The sequence below is a fragment of the Catharus ustulatus genome, chromosome 4 (assembly GCF_009819885.2).
Source record: "Catharus ustulatus isolate bCatUst1 chromosome 4, bCatUst1.pri.v2, whole genome shotgun sequence".
In the NCBI taxonomy this organism is placed as follows: domain Eukaryota; kingdom Metazoa; phylum Chordata; class Aves; order Passeriformes; family Turdidae; genus Catharus; species Catharus ustulatus.
In genome coordinates this window covers 23,394,054-23,417,721 of record NC_046224.1, presented here as the reverse complement: position 1 = coordinate 23,417,721, position 23,668 = coordinate 23,394,054, and the positions used below count along the sequence as shown (strand labels likewise).

The 23,668-nt window shown below is 47.2% G+C and overlaps 1 protein-coding gene across 1 annotated transcript in view; it reads right to left on the bottom strand.

The window, feature by feature from the left end:
- Positions 1-595: 595 nt before the first annotated feature.
- The window catches only part of MRTFA (myocardin related transcription factor A), a 94,772-nt gene continuing 71,699 nt past the window's right edge, over positions 596-23,668 (bottom strand). The window contains exons 4-15 of the mRNA XM_033057647.1: positions 15,860-15,915; positions 14,260-14,335; positions 13,415-13,576; positions 11,805-11,980; positions 11,187-11,342; positions 10,438-10,688; positions 9,911-10,082; positions 8,525-9,640; positions 7,257-7,385; positions 5,277-5,453; positions 4,833-4,893; positions 596-4,395 (exon numbers count right to left, since the gene is read on the bottom strand). Coding sequence (XP_032913538.1) covers positions 3,896-4,395; positions 4,833-4,893; positions 5,277-5,453; positions 7,257-7,385; positions 8,525-9,640; positions 9,911-10,082; positions 10,438-10,688; positions 11,187-11,342; positions 11,805-11,980; positions 13,415-13,576; positions 14,260-14,335; positions 15,860-15,915 — 3,032 coding nt within the window. The 3' untranslated portion in view covers positions 596-3,895. The remainder of the gene's footprint in view (positions 4,396-4,832; positions 4,894-5,276; positions 5,454-7,256; positions 7,386-8,524; positions 9,641-9,910; positions 10,083-10,437; positions 10,689-11,186; positions 11,343-11,804; positions 11,981-13,414; positions 13,577-14,259; positions 14,336-15,859; positions 15,916-23,668) is intronic.

Below are 23,668 nucleotides of genomic sequence, written 5' to 3'. Positions count from 1 at the left end.
CACAGCAAAGCCCCAGAAAAACCAGAAATACTGAAAATACGGGTTGTAGGGACACTGCAGGGGGAGGACACGTAGGAAAGGCAGAGGGGCTAGCAGAAAGCAGGGCAGGGTGATGGGCAGTGTTGTCTGTTCAAGGAGTGTCACTGGCAAAGGCAGGTGTAGGCTGAGCTGCAGTGTGGGACAGTAACAGGGCACAGGCCCTTGGGAGAACTGTTTAGAAGTCCAAACTCATGAGAGGGTGGAAATTGCAGCCTACATTCTGATTTGAAAGTGAGTGTTTTCAGTGAAGGTAATTCCTCTGGAATGTGGCTGTGGAAGGGGCAGTGCCACCTCACCACCACCTGTAGTCCAGACCTGCTGGGCTGGAGGAGACTCTTAATAGCTGCCCCTGGTAAAACCTGCTTCTGGTTGGAGGGTAGGTAATTTCCATACGCTGAGGGAATCTCCCTGCAGCTGAGAAGGATAAGCCACCACCACTTAAGCTGCTTTTTCAGGTTTGAGAAAGGTGCAGAGGAATCACTCACCCTTAGCTGGAAAAGGCACAATGGCCCCAAGCCTCCCACCAACATAGCACAGAAGTTTTTGAGAACATGGCTGTTTGGAATTTTTTTAATAAAATGGATTTTTTTTCTTCAAATATTTGTAACTGAAAAAATAATTCAATTTAAAGATCATTCTCTCCCCCATTAACTTGTCACTTTTATCCTTTTCCAGTTGAATACTCGCTCTGGATCTGATGCCCCAGCACCATCTGACTCTGATGATGCTGATCAGCCCTCGCCATTGGCTGCATAGTGGAAGGGAGAGTGCGTGCTAGTCAAATACACATTACAAACAAGTAGTGGTTACAGCAGAAAGATTCATGATTACATTCAAGGTAGAGGCAGAACATCAGACTTTGTTTTTCCCAATGGGTGCAAAAATGTATGTCCAGGGGAATACCTCTTCCAACAAAGAACTATTGAACTATTATTCAAAGAAATAATAGTAAGAAAGCAGAGAACTGGGCAAGCCTGCTCTGGGCACTGCTTGGGGAAAAGACTTTCTAACATTTCCAGGGATGGGGCACCACCTTCCCCTTTGCCCACAGGCACAGGGTTATCGCTCACTCTACTGGCAGAGGGGCTCCCATAGGTCAGCCAGGGCTCCTCAGGACATGAGGCTCATGGTTCTGTTTCCTCTGAGCTCCTGGAAGCTCTTCAGCCAATGCAAGCATGTTAGGCAAAGGCAGGGTCAATGAATTCCTACAGTTTCACACCTGATGGTGAAGGTGAAAGGGAGCAGTGGTGAGCTCAGCCTTTCACCAGCAACCTCTGGGAAGGGCTACACTGGTATCAGGCATTGGCATCTTTCTGCCAGTGACTGGAGTACCTGGCACAGGGCAAGGAACAAGGGCTGGCTAAGGCCAGGGCTGCAGCTAGAGTGCTCCCACCTTCCTCTAGGAGCTCATTGCACTTTATTGATAATTTCCTTCTTTATTTAATGGCTGCAGATTTGTAATTATTTGTACCAAAGAAATCACACAGCTGGGTTTTGTGGGGGCTACTGCAACTATGGGCTAAAAGAACCTGATTTTACTTGAGTCTGACAAACAGGCAGCCTCACGTTTTCTCCTCAGCCCTTTGGAGATCCTCCCACTTCCCCCATACCTTCCTCCTTAGAAACTCCTTGCCTCCTGCCCCCACAGCTGGGCAGCTGCCCTGGCAGAGCTCGTGAAAGCTCTGTAAGCTGATTGCTAAGTACTCACTGCTCCCAGTGAGCACCTGGGCTGCACCAGGAGAGAATTCAGAGAGGGCTTAGGAGGATAAAGGGGGTGCCCACCAGTCTCTTTTATTCTGATTTTTAGGATGTGACACTGTAGCTTGGGGAATAGAAAGCCTGTGGGGAAGGGGAAGGGGGGCGGTGTCCTCCCCAACCCGAACACTGAGGGAATAAGAGGCTCCAACTTGCTTACAGTTCAGGGCCAGAGGAGAGGGGAGGGGACAGAAAGGAAGCTGCCAGCAGGCTCCCCCTGCAAATGATTAATAAAGTGGCTCCCCATGCAGTTAACAAGCAAAGGGCTCAGGAAAGCAAGAGGATCTCCCAGCTGCGAACAGGCATGACCCCACCCAGCTGCCAGTTCAGTGGCTGAGGGAAAGCACATTGTCCAGGATTGGGCTGCCTGCCAACCTGCCTCACCACAGAGCAGAGGTACCAGCACCCCTGTGGCACAGCTTCCCCCTGGGAAGAGGACCAGGAACCAAAGTTGCAGGGAAGCAGCACATGGCTCACAGCTACTCCTGCCCAGTAGGAAGCTCTGTGGCCCAGCGTGGGGAAAGGTGGGGACAGCATCCTCAAGGAGAAATTGAGAAGGATGGCAGTTGATCATTGCCTGAGCAGGTCAGTACCTTAGTCTGCACGACTTTAGAAGCCACAGCTTCCCTCACCTCACTCAGCACAAGCAGCCTGGACTCAGCTCAAGGCCAAAGCAGGGACAGACTCTGGTGAGGTGGCCACATCCAGGCTAGCCATGTCCCACCTGCTCAGTATGGCCATGAGTTACTACTGGCACAGGAATTCTACAGTAACAGGAGTACAGCACAAGAGTGAGCCACAGGCCTGGTGTTTCACCATAGAACCCTGCCCAAGGAATAGCACTGTCATGGCTCTGAGGTCCTGAGGGTTTGTCCACCCACTCCTCAGTCTGCAGTTCCCCCAAGGCATCAGCTTGGGGCCCTACAGAGACACGGCACCAGCTCAAAGTAAGCAGCCATTTACTTTTGCCTTTTACCTTGTGGGACTGGAGGGAGGGAAGAGCAGAGGTCAGCTGCCCAATACTTGCTTTCAGGCTTCTCTCCAGAAAGGGGCCCTCACAGGCACTGAGCTGGGACCACTCCTGTAGTCCCCTTCCTCACCTATGGGGTCTAACATTCATCCCCAGCTGCTGCTTTCCACTGGGGCACGTGCTACAGCGAGGCACCAACACAGCAAAGGCAGGAGACAGATTGCACATGGCCCCCAATGATATGTTACTGATTGCCAGCTGTGCCCCTCAGCTGCTCCCCAGGACACAAAGGAGCTTTTGTGTCCCTGCCCAGGCTGACTGCCCTGCTCACCTGGGGACGTCATGAATGCTGTGGGAGCTGGGGGCAATGGGCTGTGCCTGACAGCAGTTTTAACATATAAGGACCTGATTTTAGCACCTTAAAAACTGTTTTGCAGCCCAAAGCGAGTGAAGTGAGCAGTCAGGTCAGCAATATTCGGGAAACCAGCTTAGACCAGGTTACCAGGCTGGTGAGGAGCCCTGGTTCCCTCTGGCTACATTTAGAGCAGGTGCCTGTTCTGCCCAGCTCCTGCCAGCCCTGTGGCAGATCAGACCCTCCCCTGACAGAGGCAGGTGGTGCAGAGGGCAGCTGCTCTGGGCCCCAGGCAGCCTCCTGCCTTTGTGTCCTGCTCCAGAGGTAGAATCCCCTTCCAAAATCGTTAAGACCGTCCATGCTGGGGCAGCAGAACCCCCTTTATCTGCCAATCCTGAGAAGGCGCAGAGTGCTGCTGCTGTAAACAACTCAGGCCCAGTCATGCTCTGTCCCACGTGAGGGAACAGTGTGCTGCCATTGCTCCTGCCTGGAGGAACAGGGGCTGCTGGCTCTGCTGTCACCCTGGCTGGGCCAGGCTGTGTGCAGTGGGCAGGAGGCTGCCAGCCCCACAGCTCCTCCTGCCTCTTGTGCCCCCCCAGCATCCATTCTCCCTGCCCTGGCCCGGCCCAATGCCGGCTTCACGCAGGAAGGACACTGTTAGGGGAGGAGTACAAATACTAGGAGCTCTTTCTTTTTTTCTCTTTTTTGGTTGACTGGCCTCTTCCCTCTGCATGCCTGTGCCCTCCCACTCCCATTCCCTTCAGTCTCTGCTCACAGAATTACAAGCAAGAATCCCAGTGCAGCTGCAGATCATGTCCATCAAGAAAGTCTGTGGAAAAGAGGCTGGGAGCTGTGGTGCTCAGGGGAGCCAGGCTCATGACAGAACCCCCTGGCAGCTCCAGCCAGTCCATGCTGTCCAAGTTAGCCTCAGCAAGATCCAGGGCTATGCCCCCAGACGGCTCGTGAGCAAAGTGCAAATCCGAGGTGTCCATAGGTGAAGGCGGGTGGTCCAGGATGGCCGAGCTGCTCAGCATCTCACTGTGGAGGTCGTCAATGAGGGACAGGGGCTCCGGCCCATCGTGGCCTGCCGTCAGCAGCGGGAGGCCGGTGCTGCTCTCCAGGAAGTCCTCCAGCCGGCCCACGAGCACCGGCTGCCCCAGGGACACCAGCACCGCCAGCTCCGAGGAGTGGTGGCTGCTGGGCGGTGGGGAACAGGCCGGCGCCGCAGGTGTTTCTTTCCCAGCTGGGGATGACTGATCCTTGAAGTCAGCAGAAATCTCTGTACAGGGAACAAACGGGCCAGGGTAAGGAAAAGTCTGGCTGAACACCAGAAGGGTCCCTCTCACCTACCACGGCCACAGACACCCCCCAGACCAAGCCATCATTGACCACCAGCTGGGATGAGGAAACATCCTGCGCCTTCGCTTGCCTCGCTATGGGGAGTTTTCAGCCCACCACCATGAAATTCCATCTCTGTCCAGTATCTCAGAAGCCATGTACCCAAATTTGATGCAGCAGAGCCATCAAGAATCACAGAATCATATGAAGGCCTGACTGATATCTCCCTTAGTGTCTTAGTGACTACTGCCAGTGCTAAAGGCATTGGAAGGGGCATCAGAGAAAAAAGTGGAGCCATGACAGACTTTCCCCTCGGTGCTCTACAATCCCCAGCATCAAACCCAGGGACTATGGGAAATGCTGGCTTTGTCTCCTTACCTCCACTTTCGATGAGGATATCAAACAAGTCATCCATCTGCTGGCTGGAACAGCCATTCTCCTGGGAAGAGCAAGTGCATGATTACTTTCCTATTTACCAGGGGAACTTCCACCTCCAGAAATACCCTTGGCTGCTGGCTCTCCTCCCTTGCCCCAGGGACAGGGCTCTTTTCTAGCAAGAATGAGCAGGCCATGACATGGTTACAGTCCTCTGTAACCCAGGCTGTTACTGGCTGGGAAAATATGGTCAGCAACGACAACGAATGGCTTGGGATTTTTTATGTGTAATTTAGGGTCTGCTCCAAACCCTCCAGAGGAAGTCTGACAAGGAAGGTGCAGTTGTGTCTCCATTCCCTATCACTGGCCCACACCAAGAAACTAAGTAGGTTTACAATGGCAACTGTTTGTCTCTACAAGGAAACCGAGGAGAATAACTGCTCTCACCTGGGCCTTTGGCTGTTGCTTCATGGCCTCTTCATAGCCTGGTGGTGGCTCTTTTATTGGGACCGAGGGAACTGGAAGAGGAGGTGGAGAAGTTCCAAAAAGAGGCGTGTGCTGTTGCTGCTCCAGGTCCATCTGGGAGGGGGAAGGGGCAGCAGGAGAGCCAGGCTGCGACGAGGACTGTTTAGAATGAAGGCAGAAGAGGGAATGAATGCAAGTCAGGGAAAAGTCTACATCAACTCCTGTCTCACAGCTGCTTTGAGACACCATCACCTCTCCCTCTGAGCACTGCACAGTGGTCTGCACTGCTCTGCCCACAGCAGCCTGCCTCCTTCCCTGGACTCTGTGCACTAAGCCCTTGCTGCAGAGGAAGAAGACAAATTTCCCCTCCAACTCACAGCTGGAAATCTTCAGCTGATTTTTCCAATGCTAAAGCAGCTACACCACAAACCACCTCCTCACTTCTCCTGGACGGGGAGGGCCTCATCTGTCCAAGCAGGGGATTCCTGCAGCATTTTGGAGAGAAAGGTCACTTCCCTTATGTGTTCAGCCTACTCTGTGTAATATATCCAGGACCTGTCTTCTACTCCCCCCCCTCTGCAGAGCCTGCTTTGGAGTCATAAGCCAGCTTCACTCAGCAGCAGGTTTCATAACCTGATGGTACGTGGAGAGCACCAGAGCACTCAGCAGCACCAGAACTTCAAAGGAAATGCCAAGTGTTGCAGGAAGTGGTGCTCATGACTCAGCTTTACAAGATGAATCAGCACATAACTGCCCATAAGAAAAGCTGAAACTAGGATCAGGCCTTTCCCTCTACAGCAGCTATGCATGACCCCCATGGAAACCTGCTCCCTGGAACAGTGAACCCTGGGGCAGCAGCTGAATGTCACTTCCAACATGTGTAGGTATGGATGCCCTTGCCTATCCTGTTTTCCCTGGAAAGCTGCTCATCTGTTCTGTGACCCACAGGTAGAGGAGCGACCCCAGACCAGTTCTGCTGGGGTCCACTCTTCCTGAGAGGGGCTGGAAACCATGGCTGTGGCACAGGCCACTGGGACGTGCTGGGAGGGTACCTTTTTGACACATTGGGTGGGCTGGTTTTGCCAAAAGCACCAATTTTCAGGGACTGTTTATGGAAACTATTGGGGAAGAAAGGCTGCAGGTTTGGAGATGCTGAGAAAGACAACATAGTGTATGGCCAGCTGCCCTGCAACCACCTGCAGATCTGGATTCTGACCCCCCCCAGAGACGTAAAGGATTGGAAGAGTCAGTACAGACACCTCTGCAGCACAAAGGCTAAGGCTCTGAGGAAAAAGGTGTCTTCATTTACCTTCTGCACATTCTCTAAGGTCTGAAAGCAAACCAAGGCACTGATTCTTTGCAAAGTAGGTATCTCACTCTAAATATACTAGAAATTACATCTGTCTTCATACCCTTTCCAGGAACTGACTCAGAAATGATCCTCCAAGCTCTAAAAACTCTCTATAATCTTTCTGTATCTTAATTACATGTTAGAGAGACAGCTAAGCAGGCTAGAAAGGGAAATGTACAGCAGAGCCTCTTTACAACCAGCACCTGGAGAGGGTTAAAGGCAGAGGTGCCCTCTTTCCTGAAGCAGTATAGCACTTCACAAAGCAGTGATTAACTGGCATGCTCAGGGCAGAGGAATGGAAATGACAGCATGCTCATCGGTACCAGAGACTAAAAGATCACAGCCTTTTTACCCCTCTGAGCTCACATGCTCCCTCAGCAGCAGCCACACTGCCCACACCACCCTCTCTCTGTTTCTGTGCAGCAGCACTCCTTTAAGAATCTGGGACACCCTTATGAATCAAGGGGTCCCCACTCCAGCCCCTCCTCATTTTTAATCCACAGACAACATCCCCTGGAGTGTGGCATATTTGCTCCCACTGCCTGTGGGAACAAGCCCTGGCAGGAGGCAAACAAAACCAAGGGAGAAAAGTGAGCAGGCAAGTGAGCTACCTTAGACTGGTCTGGTCCTCTGGGCGGCTGCTGCTGCTGCTGCTGTTGCTGCGAGGGCTGCTGAGGCGTGTTTGCAGGTACCTGACATGGCAGTTGGCTGGAAGTTTTAGTGGGTGATGATTGTACACTCTGGAAAGAAAATTATATCCATAACAGGTTATTCCCCAGACATGACATCGACACACGGCTTAGGTTTCTTACAGGATTTGTAAGTTTGTTTTTCCCCGCTCTTTACTCTTTATGAAATTAAATCTTTCTCTTTCCCTGAGCAGAGAAATCAGATTGGATGCAATTATGAGTCCTAAGAAAGGAGGTGGTACCAGCCTAAATGCCTGGGCTACCCATGACACACCTCAAGGACTGCCAGACCTGACACAGGAGCTGAGCCCTTGTGGAGCAGCAGTGACTCAGTTCAGGTGAGATACTCTGGGATTTCAAGGCTGACACTGGATGCTGATGTTTAGACAGCTGCAAACATCTCACCTGCTATGCAGCAAACATAGCCTGCTCAGTGCCTCTCACTGATGGCAGACACTGCCACTTGCTCTGCAGAGAATAAAAATTATCTTGCATGTCATGGAAGGTGGTGAGGTTTGACTTACACCATCAAACCTGGGCATATTTATCCCTTCCTGGAAGGAACACTCGGAACACTTCTGTTAAGTGCTGAGCTCATGCCAGCAGGAGAATAGTAAATCATCTCTGATGAAAGACTCTGTTAACACTGAAATACTGACACGCACTAAAACAAAGAGCAGCCAAAAAGCAAACAGTCTGCTCCCAGGGTCTGATTTCAGCTCTTGGTAGATAAGGTGACCCATCTATCAATCCAACTATGATCTCTACAGTTAAGGACAAGAGGTGAAATACACCCTGCCCATTTTACTACCATGGCCATAGCTGTTCTTTTAAAAACTAGTGAACTGTGGCAGCAAACCCTTGTCATCCAAGCTCGAGGTCCTGCCTGACAAAAGGCAAAGCCATGTGTTTGGAAGAATGCTGAACAGCCTGTGATGCACAGAGCCAATCATGCATTGCTGTACACAGCTCATCATTGTCAAATTCCAGTCTTTTTGCTGGAGATCTGCTTACACTGCTCTGTTTTACAAAGCCATGACCTACCAACCACCGTAGTGAGCAACTCAGCCCTTTCAGTATTTACTGCACTGAATTTCCACCCCGTTAAGTCATCCTGTGGTAACCGGAGTGGGAGGAGGAGAGAGGAACCCAACTGCCCGCAGCAGTGATGGGATCTGACCCTTGCCTACCTGCAAGGGTGGGCAGCTGCTCCCTGCCATCCAAGGGTGGGGAGAGAGGCCCTGCCTCTCAGTGTTCTGCTTGGTCACGGTGAGGACGATGTGGGTCCCTGTGGAGTCAGTGATGAGGGGGGGGGAAGGGGTGCCCTTGAGGTCGCTCAGGGCGCTCCCTTGCTCGCCAAGGAGAAGCCGCGGGCTGTGGGACTGGCACGGCGGCTCTGCTTCCGTGGCTGGCATCTCCTGCTTCACCATCACGGCTTTCTTTGGCACTGGGCTTGGATGTGAAGTGTCCATTTGGCTAGCGGTTGGTGCAGGGCTGAATTGGTCTGTTTGGCCGCTGGATTGCTTCGTAGACTGGCAACTCAGGAAATCATTTTCAGTCTTGACCTGGGTGCCAAATGCTTCTGGTTTGGAGGCGAGGGCTGTTCCTTCTTCCGCGGCTGTTGCGGCTGGCTGTGACTGCTGAGAGCGCTTCTCCTGCTCCAGCTGCAGCCTAAGCATCTCCACCAGCTGCTGCTTCTGCTTCAGCATGCGTGTGAGTTCCTCGATCTGTTTGTCCTTCTCCTGCAACATCTGGTCTTTGTCCCTAACTTCTGCATCTCTGCTGTTACCAGCACTACACCGCTCTGACCTGGGTGCTGCATTTATGCTGCAGGACGTGGACTTGGAACTTTCTTCCTTCACCAAGAACTGCACTGGAGATGTCTGCAAGGTGAGCTGGGTTAGAGGTGAAGTCACCATCTCGCCAAAGGTATCTCCAGTGCCCGAGTTTTCATCCCCTGTACTCATCTGCGAGCGCTCAGAAGGAGTTGGAGAAACAGGAGGTGTTGAGCCTGTGCTCCCAAATTTCATCACACCGCCACCAGTAACTGTGGCCACAACTACTTCTGCTGGTGCAATGCCAGTGGTGACCAGGGCCGGCCCTGTGCTCAGCCTGGCAGTTGGGAAGGCCACCACCACTTTGGCAGCTTTAGGGAGGACAGCTGCTGTGCTGGGCTTGGGAGTGGGGGGTGTTTGGCCAGCTGCACCGTTCTGCTCTTGGTAAGCTCGGAGACGCTCAATCAGGTCCGTCTTTGTGCCCGAGACAGGCAAGGCCCTCAACTTCAGCTCTTGCTTCAGCTCTGCTACCTGATATGGGGCAAAAAAAGAGGGCAACATTAAGAGAACTTCTAACTGAACAACTGTCAACAGCCACCAGAGTTATGAGACAAAGGACTAAACTGATTTTCCTGCAGGCCAACAAACTTGCACCTCGGGTAAGACTGTGGGGTAACAATCCCAGCTGCCATCACTAACTCCTGTCAGTCCACCTCAGCCCTGCTCTGGGGCAGCAACATCATTCAGTACTGCCCGCTGGCAATGGCAGAAAGGGTCTGTGCAGCTTCACAGGACGTTTACCTTCATCTCATCCAGGTTGGCAGGGAGAGGGCCAGGCTTGCCCACCGCAGCGTTGCTGTTTTGTCTCATCAGCCCACTGGAACCAGAAGATACTGAAGATGTGCTGCTGACTGTGGCAGAGAGATTGCGTACTGCAGGCGCACTGGCACCACTCTGCTGCTCTCCTGGAGGCCTGCAGGAAAAGAAAGAACACAGATATCAAAACCACGGCGGAAAGACACCAGAGGCCCTCAAGTGTCCACAAGCATACGCATTCAGAAATGTCTGGGTCACTAGTGCTGTCCTAGACTCTGAAGCACACCAATGCTCTTGACCATATCTATGCCCCTTGCTGTGCCAACCAACTGCTTTTATCTGATTCATCTTGTACCAGCTCTTTTTGAGGCCCTCTGGAACCTACAAGACTGGATGAGTCACACCCAGTGGGCATCCCTGACACCGTGGTGAGGTGAGAGTGCTGGTAAGTGCACACATCTCTGTGAGAGTGCTAAGTGCTCACTAAGAGAGCTGCCACTGCAGACCCGTACTTAGGTGGGGCTGGCAGGATGGTCTGATAGTTGTAGTGCTGCTGCTGCTGGTTGAGGATCTGAAGCTGGAGAAAGAGCTGCTGTTGCTGCAGTATTTTGGCATAAGATGAATCCATGGGAGGAGCTCCCTTGTCCTGCTTTTGGTCCGGGGGAATATACTGATGATATTTAAGCTTCTTGACTTTCGGCTTCAACTCCTTGGCTTTTTTACTGCGCTGAGACTTCTCACTAGCAGACTTGGGCTGGCTTTGCTATTTAGAAGAAAAGGAGGAAGCAAATAAGAATGGAAACACTGATATAACGTAACACCCCATGTAAACTAGAACACACACTGGGATTTTAATTTTGAAATTCCCTAGTTTGCTCACCTCAGGGTCTTTCCATGCTTCTCGAACTGAGACATTACAGACACCACACTGGCAGCAGCTTATGCTGTACCATAATGCAGGTCACCTTTCCCTGCACACCAGATAATTTGTTCACCCAGTGCAGACTCACTGACTCTAATTATAGATAACATTGATTGTTTCAAAACATTTAGCATTCAGCATCCGTTATATAGAAGGTGAATACGCCATGGAACAGAAAACCCCATTAAATATGTTACAATTAGTGTCAGAGGAAAACACTAGTGAGAAACGTTTCCTTCCTTGACATCTGTTAATCTAATACTTCCAACTCCAAACCTGCTTAAAAATAACTTTCTTATCTTCCTTCAAACTACAACAAGCCATCAGCCAAAATAGTACCTTAATGAGTGTTGGTGGGGGCTTGGCAGCAGTAAGAGCCACTCCATTGGTAAGACTAGGGGGCAGAAGAGGTGGAGGTGGCAGTGGTGGAGGTGGTTGCTCAGGCAGGAAAAGAGTTTCACTGGAGTCTGTGCTAATCTGCAACTGGGATGAACCCTGGCAGGGACAGAAAAAGGCATAATGAATACACACAAGAGGAGAGAAATAGTTTAACAGAGTGCAGGAGGTGTCTACTTAGAAGGAAGGAGCACAGGCCTCAAAACTTTAATCGGACTCTTTTAACCCACTGCTTCAGTTGTCCCTGAGAAGCAGCACAACATCTTAGGGTAGAAAAGGAAATCAAAATCCAACACCTGTATCTCTCAGCATTTCCTGCTGGGATCAGCTGCACACAGGCTCTATCACCAAGCAATGGCTGCCCACTTCCCCACAAGGTATCACCATGAGGGTTTGTGAATAACCAGAGGAGGACGTCACTGACACCACACAGAGGTAAGACCCCTTGTGAAATCTCACAGACTACACCTCTTAGGGAAGCCTTAGTCTCACTTTTTAGGCTCCTCTGCCACAAATCAGCATGAAGCTCCAGGGTACTGCAGGAGGCCTCCACATTCTCACCTGAGCTAGTGAAGTACCAGTGGTGCTAGGGAGAGGTTCACAAATCCGGGAGTCCATCGGCGATGGGACAGACCCTTGGGACTCATGGCTGGCTGGCTGTTCTGGGGAGAGGGCATCACTGCTGTCCTCATCAAAGGAGGAATTGTCTGCAACCTTTGGGTAGTTCACCTGTCCAACTAAAAACACAAACATCAACCGTGGTCTGCACAGTGGAATAAGAAATGACTTTGCTTGACACTAGATGTTTCACAAAGACAATGATGGCATGGGAAGAGTTGTGCTTAAAGCACCAGCTAAACATGAGAGAACAGAGTTCCAACTGGATCAGGTTTAAGTGTTTGCATTCACTATCTATCCATACAATAAAATAATGTGGACTGGGGTGAACCATTTCCCTTGCTTCCTAGCCAGGCAAGATCAGTGAGTGTAAGGTACTCAGGTCTGCTCAAACCCAACTCTGTGGCATGGCTTATTTCATTACCATCTGTCACCAAAGAAACCTGGACAGTTGTAAGGTTGAATCATGGCTTCTTTGGTGTTCATCCTGTATGGTAGAAGGTAGACTCTCTCTTGGATTCTTCTGTCTTGGAAGACAGAATCCCAAATTGTCCTCTAGTCTTACAAGCAACAGGGGCTATGGATTAACTAGTGGCCCTGGCTGCTATCAGCGTTTCTGTCCATCTACATGCGCAGTAGATAAATTCACATGAGTGTACACTTGTAATGTACCAAAGCTTTTTTAGACTACATTTTCTCAAATTAATCCTGCTAACAAGGGAAATATCATTAATTGCACCTAACCTAAAATGAAAAGGAATCCAGAGATGTACTTTGCTCAGCCAGAAGGAAGCCACACCTCTTATGCTTCAGTTCACAAGTTCACCCTTCCTCAACTACTTCTTGTTTAATAGTGCAGCCAGGTTCTCTCACAACACTGTCCTTTTCCTTTTTTATGGAAAGTATTCCATCTCACTCACAGTTGTGTCCCATTTGTCTTTACAGTAGCTGTGCATGTTTGAGGGGATGAAAAACCACAGACACACAGACTGCTCAGCCTGGGGAGACAGGAAAGAGCACTGCTGAGGCAGTGGGAAGGCTATTCCTCAGCATTCCTTTCAGCCCTTGGAATGGAACTGGCATGATTTACATCTGTTCTGGTTTATTTTTAAAGGGGTTGAATCCTCTGAAGTTTTTGAGTTCACAGACATCTTTTGTTTCATCACACCTGTTTATATTCTGTCTCCCCTCTTGATCTAAGTCAGTGGGTTCCCCCTGACCAACATTGTTGACATGTCATACTGAGAGAGGGATTTTAAGGAGACAATCTAGGGAATACAATTTTCAACAGTCTTTTAAGTCTTTAGGGTATACAACTACTTTCATATTATTCTGGAATGTCCACATTCCCTATAATTTAATGTCCCCATAGCACTATCTGGGCCAGAGGGAGATCTGCTTTTGTGAATCCTTGGGCTGAAAGCCTGTGATTTTGTACCAGGAAAATGAGACCAGCCATGGGATTGCACTGTCTTAGACATGCAGGTGAATTGATAGGTAATCACAGCCACATGTAGGAAATGCCCTCCACAAAGATCCTCCTCTGACCTTACCAATAATAGCTTCCTTTAGGCTCGATTCCACAGGCAAGATGTTCTTCTCCACCAGCTCCATGGGCCCTGGCCTCTGCGCTATCTTCTCATTGAGGTCATCTGCCAGTCTGGCTCTCTTCAGCTTCAGCTGCTTAGCCTGCAAGGAGGGTTCAGCTGAGGTCTCTGTTTGGGGGAAAATAAATAAAATGGCATCAATCCAACAATGGTCAACCCGTGCCCTTCAGCAGTATTTTAATTCTATTCAGAAGGGTAACTGTAGGTAACAGTAGGTAACTGTACAGAAAAGTAATTGAAAGAGTTGATAGATAACAACAGGTAACTATGCACTACAAAGATATGACAGATGTTATGTACATTCAGGTTATAAAGATAACTACAGCAGCCCTTGTGACAAATTCACTGTTCTCAAACTGATGTCACCCAATTCCCATTGATCTTCTCCCCCTGGTTATGCCTCAAGCTTGGTGCTCAGCAGCAGCATAGCACTCCGTCTCCAAAACTGAGGTTCATTACTAATCAGATTAAATCTGCCTCACTCCCTCTTGGATATTTTACAGTGTCTTCCCTTAGTAAAACAGCAATCCATGGTCATTCTACTTCATTATTGCTCAGCTACACAAAACTGCACTATTTGAATTCACACAACAGATTTTTCTGAGAATAATCTCTGAGCAAGCAGAGTTCAATCCCTCCCAAGGAATCATGCAGTGGGCACAATCTTCTGCCTGCTCCCAAGTGGAAGGAAGCTTTGGAGGTCAGAGGCAAAAAAGTAAGCTGTTAAAAAGATAGTTACAGTAAAGTTGATTGTTGATTGTTGATGTTTGCATGTTCAGCACTTGCCATACCTTCCAGAATGTGCATCCTAACCAGCTCTGATCTCTCTGGCCGGGACCGGATTTTGCGTTTCAGATAGTCCTCTGTCTGTAGCAAAAACAGACAAGCAAGAACCACTTTCAGCTGATCAGACACAGGAGTGAGGTAATCTTGAACAGCACAATGAAAAGATGCAACCATCTTTAGCTGTTACTGAGATCTAAAAAAGCCCAAAATGGAAAAGGGACCTATCTCCTGTCCCAGAGCACCCAGAGAATGAGCTTACTCTAAAGATTGCCTTCTACAGTAATTACCTCAGTCAATTGTCCAATGCTGCCCCATTTCCCCAGTATGGAAATTGGTAAGGACTTCCTCAGGAGCTGAAGTCCTGTTTTCTCGTTGCATGCACCACCACTGACTTGTGTCAGGGTAACATCCATGAGATTTCTTTTTATGTTAAAGATAGATGCACTGGTTCCATTGTTCACAGGAAATACTTTCATTTACTGCTGGCACTCAGGGCTGACTTGTTAAGCTAAAGACCCCATGCAGTCCCTTGGAGGGGGCAGAATCTAAATGCTGTGACAAGGCTTATTTCACTTTCAGAGCTGCTATTAGCTCAATCTTTGGAGAAAGTGCTAGGGAGCAATGTACAGAGATGACCTTGACAGGCTGAACATGTTACTCTTTACACTGCTGAGGAAGGGGAATCTAGAAGCAGCAGGTAATAGACTGGTAAGTAGACTGGACATCAGTATGGGCCCTCGGAGAAAGTAAGTATTAAAGTCAGTCAGAAAACTGTACCACAGTTGCTCAACTGCACACATAAAACTATTAACTTAGTAAGGTTTTAGGAAAAAAAGAGAAATAAGCAAAAGCCCTTTGGTCACTGGTCTTAATGCAAAGTCCCCCGTTGCAATCCCTCCACAGTTTAAAGGGCCTCAGCTGTTATTTTTTTACTTATGTTGCTTTCACTTTTAAAACAAAACTTAGTCATAACAAGTTTCATTCCACTGTAGGCTAATCAGAAAAAAATATCCCCAGAGGCCTTCTGCGGAACAGAAATTACCAAGAAACTCCCCAGTTAGAAATACTTCATACACATGAAGTATGATGCCTGGCTTCCTCTTTCTGTAGAGCCAGAAGTCTATTATTTCAGTGTCACAAGATTTTGGGGGGATCCTTTCTATTCCATTTTAAATTTTACTTAGTCTCCTAGGTAAAAATTGCACGTGCAGGTAACAGAGGAACTTTTCTCAAATATGGAACCAAGCGCCACATAGTAAGAGCATTTAATAGCATTTAAGGGCAAATCAAACATCAAAAATAAAAATGTCAAGTGTGTGGACAGTGGGGAAGAGTATCAGTCACTTCCAGAAAGACTACCCTAGGGAAAATCCAGGCCCCATATTCAATGGGCTTTAGGCACAACTGGTTCACTGAGGGTTAATCAGCACCACATGCAAGCTGCAGAACACTCCATCCAATACACCTCTGACTACAGAAAGCTGTATTACAGCCAGAATATGAACAATTCCCTTCTGCATCTCATTAACAGCTACAGGATGCCCAAAACAAAAGACATACTATTCCAGACTTGCCCAAAACACTGAAGATTATATTGCATCTTACCCTGGCCCGCTCCAAACTCTTTCTTTGTTCATGAAATGCAGCTGGACTTTTCAGAGCTGTGGAGAGGAAAAGCATTTAGAGAATGAATTAGAATGATGGAAGTTCTCTCACTGCACAACCCTTCAGGCCAACTGAGTTAACAAACACATGGAAGCAACTGCCTCCTGCATCTTCCAACACATTGAAGCAGATCTCCAGCTGGTACAAAGCCATGGGAACTGCCACACTCCATCTGACAGCACAGGGACACAGGAACTGATCTGAAAATTTTGTGGTCCACTGGAGAGTCTAATACAGGTACACTTCTAGTCAAACTAATCGCTGTTCCCAAAGTTGGGTCCAAGAACATGATTCAAAAACAGTCCCCCAAAAAAGCCTTTTACAAGCTTCAGCAGACAGTAAGACATTTAGGACCCTTACGGGAATGGCTCTGAAACACTGAAGAGGTCAAATGGTTGCAAGGATGGGGGACAATACTAATGAACTGTAAATCCCTTTTACTATCTTTTAATGTCAAAGGAAGCTGAAAGTCTTTCCTGAATCTGCACCTGTGTTTTGTACGCATGCAAGGACTGGCTGCAAATCCTGCAGGTCCACAGGACGCATACACTGCTCCCTGGAAGAGGAATTACCATGAGAACAAGGACACTTGGAGAGAGAAGTACTTCTGTCTATTGACAGAAAACCACAGCTTGAGGAATTAACTTCAGCTCTCCACAGAACAGACCTGCTCACCCCCTTGGGCCCTGTTTAAAACCAGAGCCAAAACGGATCAAGTTTTAAGAAAGTGATCCTCTGCTGTCCAGGACCACACTAACCCTGGAGGAATCTCTCACTCTGCCTGGCTCCTCTGGAGCACAGAAAGCTCACGTCCCACAGTAAAACCACAGAGGGGGGGTGATGATGGTGTCAGTAGCTCCTCACAATCTCCCTGAAGCTGCAAGTAGCTTGTTTTTTAAAAAAAATGACCACACTGTGGTTTGTATGAAGAAGTAGCTGAAAGGAGCATAATAATTTCTTTTCATGTTTCTGAAATACTAATATCTTAAACTGTCTGAATTACCATCCAGTTAAACAGAAAAGTTAAGAATTCAGCTTTAAAGATAAGTTGCAAGTCTTTTGAAGACAGAAAACTAAGCTCACAGAGTTAGTAACTCCAAAGTGTTGCATCTAGGTCCCATGAAAAATAAGTCTGCTCATATTATTTTTCACTTAAGACCGGTTATTAAGTATTTCTCAAATACAAGTTCATAATGAAGTCTCAAAAAACTTAAAAAATAAAAGCCCCTGCATAATACAATCTAAGAAATTACTTCTAATGCATGTGGAGCCTTCCATGCCATTTCCTGCAGAACAAAATGAAGTAGCCACAAAAAGTGTTGACACATTCTGTGAAATATAGAGTCTCTCTGATGCCAAGATGACTTTTTGCCTTTTCTCTTATAAACCTTTCATATAATTTTATGTACCCTCAATACTCCTAGCATGTATACTTGTAATTCTTTAAGTCTAATAACTTAGCAGAGTCCTAGTACTTTGTTAGGCCAGGAGACAAAACATCCTAAAGGCCTTGTAGTAGGAGTCCAGAAAGCCCAATACTATCTTGGGAAACCAAGTTCACCTCAGAATGTAAGCTAGAGATTTGGCCCATCCAGGGGGGAGCTCCTCAGATGGGGGAATACCACACCATTCATGCAGGCCTCCCATTGGGGCATCCTTGTTAGATATGCTCATTTGTAAGGTCTATAAATTGTATACAGAATCCATCATGTGTGTGCATTGCAGCACATCCCACCTTGGCAAAGCAGTGCACCGTGAGGATCCTTATTAAAATACTGAGGTAAAAACCCCTCATCCCTTAACAGTGTCTGGCTCTCAATTATTTTTTTTCAGACCAGGGAAAGGCATCACCACTGGGTTCACATCAATGGGGTGAGAAGTAGAATTCAGTCCACATGGCAGGAGTTCCAAACACACCAGGTATCATAGATGGGATTTGGACTACAGAAGTGAATGAAGAATAATTTGTAGAATAAATTAACAATAACTGAAAACTAGAGTGAGTAAGTATATAGACCCCTACAACAATGGGGCAAGCAAGTAGTTCCTGCTCAGATTAGTTGCATAAATCTGGTTACAGAGGGAAATCACCAGAGAAAGTTACACAAGCTGTGAAATGCACTTTGAGGAAAACCAAAGAGATATGGTCGGGATATTGTTTTGCAATAACTACAAAAATAATGCAGAAAACTTCCCCATCTAGCTGAGGCACCAACAAGGCCTCAGCTGATGCCTGCAATGAGATGTCCTGGGCAGTCTGACTATGGCACTTCAATGAAGAGCAAGGAAGAAACAATACTCTCTTCTATTCTTGTGAATATGCACATGCTTGAACCTGAACATGCTTTCCTTTCATTGTGTGCATCTCACAGAAAAGCAAAATAAAAGCTCAGGTCCGCTTGGGCAGAGATAACAAGAAAGATTTAAATCTGCATAAACACGTACTCTGAAGACAAGCAAAGCAGGATTCATCTTGAGTTTTCAAAAGTTCTCTAACAGAATGTGCAGACACAGCAGTAATTCTTTACTCTCCCTTCCTGCCTACCTCTGCTGCCAGTATGAGGCAGCAGATGAACTTTAAGTGACATTTCCCTGACCACAGCTAACGGTCAGAAAAGTCAACTGCAGGAGTTCAGCTGGTGTCACAGGTAGTCCAGGAAAAGTCTTGGATACAGAAGAACAAAGCAAGAAAATAATCCCTGAGTAGGAAAAAAGAAAAACACATGCATTTAATAGTAAGTAAAGCAGAGCTGCTACATGAATAATCTTGTAAAGAACACTTTCAGTCTCTCATGGCTCATCCCCTGGAAACGTGCACTGGGATGTAGCTCTCTGGGCTGGCAACGTGACAGAGGACTTCATATTTGACCTCTGAAAATGTCAAGAGGGCACAAATCCTTCACTGCTTTCATCAGCAATCTGGGATGAGGCTGATATGTCAGAATAGTGTGTCTATTGTAAAATCATACTCCATTTGACGTTAACTACATCTTGCACATTTTTTTGGCTTTGAAATGGCTGTGGAGCCACTCTGCTAACTTTCCTACAGCAAATAAAAAAAAAAAGGAAAAATATAATCTTATGAAGAACATTGAAGCAACCAGACTCTGGGTGAGCACTAAAGGAGACCTGTAGTGCAGATATGCCCCTTTTCCAGCTCCTACCACTGCCCTTCCCAGCTACTTAGCACTGATCCCTGCAAAACTGTTCCTGTGCCTCATAACCCATCTGGCTCACTCAGCAAAGTGCAGCTTTATCCATTCCACTCAAAACTGCCCATATTGATAAAGCTCTACCATTCTCAGCCACATCAGCTGTGGTGGTTCGTTCTGACAGTGGATGTGAATGAGTGGTTGAGCTGCTGGAACAGAATCTGTGTGGGGCAGGTGGGTGTGGGACAGCATTCCCACTCTGTCCACAGCCCTTAGGACCTGAAGCTTCAGATATAACCACAGAGGGTTAGGGATGAGGAAATTCCAATTAACTGATGCTTTCTGACTGCTCAGCCTGCATAAAATATATTAAATTATTCTTTACAGTAGTCTGTCTAACCTGTTCATGGAGACCTCTCATGAAAAAATGTAATATTATTGCAGAGAAATTATCCCAGTAGACAAATTTTTTTACTATTTAAAAACCTTTCTGAATGTCTAACTTGTATTTCCCTTTCTACAATTTATACTCTTTGTTGCACACCTTACCTGCAAACATTACACAGAGAATGATTTATTTTCTTCTTCTTTGCAACTATCTCTTTTGAAAACTTTGGTTCTCCTACAATCTTCTGATATATAAAATGACCAAAGGCAGTTGCTTCAACCTTCCCTTGCAGATAACATTATCCAGACCTTGGCTTGTTTAGTCTCTTCTGGACTCCTTCTGTTTAAGCTGCATTTTTGTTGAAACCTAGTGTCCAGAACTGGGTACATATTCCAGCCTAGGCTTTATCAGCTGTTACAGAGTTAAATGATTATTCAATAACACTTCTCAGCCAGTTTCCCTTGTTTGTGCACATAAAACAAACAACATTCACTTGTGCTTGTCTCACAGTCCACTAAAGGTGTCCAATCCTCCTCTGCAAAGCTGGTACCAAGCCAGTCACTTTTCATCCTCAATTCAAGCCACTGACTAGGCCTTACAAAATGCAGAAATTCTGCCTTTTCCTTTCATTTTATTCCATAGTTGTTGGCTTCTCTGAACATTGTGAGTCCCAGTCCTGTCCTCCCCCCAGCCTACTAACCTGGAGCTTAATAAACATGCAGACTTCCTTTGTTTACATCAAATCACTGAAAATACTGAATCATGTCAAACACTGATTTTCTCCCTTCCCACCACACCCAACAACCCTGCTCAACTCAACCTCTCAGTCTGATACCAAGCCTTTATTCCAATCCTGCTCCCTCACAAGTTGCATAGGCGCTTCAAGTAGTCCCAGCTTTCTTCCAAAAACATTGGGCAAGGCTATTTCAAGTGCCTTACTAAACCCAAGAAGTGCAAAAACACATTTAACACCCTGAATTTCTTGGGAAGCATTTCAACAAATATTTAGTCTGCTGGTAGATCCAGCTTCAGTAATGATCTCTTTTTCCCCCTCTTTCCACGTCCCGTGTGTTTCTGCCTGGCCGTTGATGCTGCAATTGAACTTGTACTGCACAGGGAGCTCTACTATGCGAGAGCTCTACTATGCGACTGTTGCCATAAAGCATCTCCCGCACCTCTCCATGGCACTTGCCCCTCTCCAAACTTAACTTGGAATCCTTGATCTAACTATCCAGGTACCTTTGAGTGAGCCCTGATGAGAACAGAGTGCTGCCAGAGGGGGAAAAAAACACCGAACTTGCCAAACTACAACAGCAGTATGAGCTGTTGGGTTTTTGTTTTCTACTGTTTGTAGAAAAGAAATAGTTGACAATGCAGAAGTAACTTCTGCAATGCCCAATTTCAGAGTTAGGTTACCTCCTGCTTGCCTTTTGATTTTATTTCTACATGATATGTATATGGCATTTTCAGCCTCAGTAACCTGCAGTTCCCCTTTCTGCCCTCGTTCCTGTACCTAGGTCTGGGACAAAGCATGTCAGCCCTCGGTTATGCTGACAAAACCGTCTGTGGACTCCCATCACAGTTGTTTTGAAAGAGTTATTTTAACCTGGATTGGTATGCTGGTTTACAGCACGGCTCCACAAATAATAGTGTCAGCAAAGCTGAGCACAACTGCCCTGCCAGACAAAGTCACAAATGAGAGGCTGAGTTTAAGGCCAGCACTGCAGCAGGAGCCCCATCTTGCTGACCCACAGCCCCCACATCTTCAAATTGCCCCATCCACCACAGGAAAACAGCCTGGTGTTACAAATGGCCCAACAAGCACTAAAAAATGCTCAGTGACAGTGGGACAATAGCATCACCAATGGGGCACAGTCCAGCAGATGACCTCCACTGAGCTGTTCACACTTTGCTGCACTTGGACAACTGTGGCAGTCTGCAACATCTGATGTTAGGAGGATGAGTTTTACCCCTCACCTTTAGATGACTGACTGTCCTGTCACAGATGGGCTGGCTAGCAAGGATCTCATGAAAATCCTACCTATTTCTTTAGTCTCTCTGCTGCCTGTTGTGGAGCATTCTGACACTTCATCTCCAGAATTCCTGAAGCATTAGCATCTTTGTGGTCACACCCTCAGCTACCATGAAAAACATCCCTGCACATCAGTGATGCAACTGTTCCGTGCCTCCACCCTGCTTCAAAATTGTTGCAGTTATACATTGCAACGTTCTTCCATCTGACCCCCCAAAACCAAGCAGCAGCACAGAAGGCCATCTACATTGACCCACACCTTTCTATACAAAGCCCAGAGATGAAAATTGCTACTTCAAAGCAATGCATTAATTCCTATGAAACAGGGTGCAAAACTGAAATGCCTCAGTTCAGTGTCCCAGTCCAAGCCACATTTCACAGATAGTAAAGTGTGAATGAATCACAGAACCACAGAATGGTTTGGGTTGGACAAAACCTTAAAGACCATGTAGTTCCAACCCCCCTGCTATGGCTGCAGGGACACCTTCCACTAGACCGGATTGCTCAAAGTCCCATCAGCCTGGTCTTGAGGCATTGCTGCAAAGCTGTGCCTCAAACTGGTACTGCTATAAACAACACACTGAATCAAGGCTCAGGAATCAAACTCCAATCTTCCATATAACAGCAGAGACAAAAAGCTGGGCAAAATGGCCCAAACATTTCTGTTCAGGGTTTACCCTGTAGTGTACAAAAGTAGATTTTAGCCATGCAAAGCTTTCGAAGATACTCATATGCAGACCTCTGAGTTCCTGTTACCTAGCGTGAGAAATAAGTGGAATCAGAAACAGACTGACACTCTAAGAATGAAACACAGCAGGGGAAGGGGACTGACCCAACTGCTGAGAAAAAGAGGTCAAAATACCCATACACCCTGCATTTGCTTATGCAGTTGACAGAAGACACTGAGGTTTGCACGGAACCAAACACAGGGAAGAAAGAAAGGCAAAAGGATCTGCACAGATCCTCCTAGCTCAAGTGTCTTGTGGGAAGCAGAGGCTGCAAAGCTCAAGGCTATCAGACTTGTAGACTGACAGAGGAAGCACATGAGCTTTCTTCGGCTATAGTATCTAGCTCATCATAGACAACAAGGTGATATTTGAACTGCAAATCAGCTGTTAAGACAACACACAATGTTTTGTAGAAAGGCTATAGCTAAATTCAGAATACTGAGTCGAATACTTTGCTCTTCAGTTAGACCCATTCCTAAGGGAAAGGAAAACCTTTCATTTGCTATGACAAAGAGAAGCTTGTGTCATGCACAAACCCAACCTCAGACACGCTGATTTAATTCAGAATGTCAGAAGGCCTTCTGCTGCAGCTATTCACCCCTGCTCTCAACCAAATTCTCGTTTCTCTCTCTTGTTTACTATGCTTTCGTAAAAAGATGAGATAAAGTGCTGCAAATAGGCTCGATGACTTCCGCAGTTGGTTGAGGGTGGGGCTCCCACCGGTAGGATTTGCTAAGAGACACAGAACTTGAACCACAGAGCAAGGCAGTTAGCACTTTCTTCCTCCCTTCATCTTCATCCCACTTTCAAAAAGTATTTCTCACCGCATGGAAGAAAAAGGTATTAAAAAACTGGGTCACATGCACAGAAGGGGTTGTCATCTTGCCAGTGGGACAGTGTCAAAGAGATGGCTGTGTGCTGCAGAAATATGAAAAGGAGCTGGAGAATACACAGCTGAGAGAAGAGAGATCTCCATCAGCACACTCTTCTCCATTTGCAGCTCTGGGGAGCTTCTCATCCAGTACACAGACCTGATCATACTTGAGAATTCTTGATACCACACCCCAACACTGGCAAATGACCTTGGGTTAGGGATAAAATATGAGTATCAAGTTAAAGATAGGAAAAGAAGCCATAACTAGTAAATTGCAATTTTTTCAAATCTCAAAATAGATGAAGTCAGAAAATTAAACATTAAGACTGACCTAGAAAAAGCAATGTAAATATGTTTATGAAGGTAAGAAACACATCTCTGGCACTCAAACAAATGCAGCTTGCCTTTCAGTGACACCCTTCAATGAGAATGTTATTGTGATTGAAGGATTATGAGTGCTGCTAGTCCCAAACAGAAGAAAGGTTGGAGAAGGGCTCCTCCCACATCGCTGCTGTTGCCAGCACTGCCAAAGCACAGCATTACAGATGCAGTGCTGCAGCTTCACCAAGTCTTCC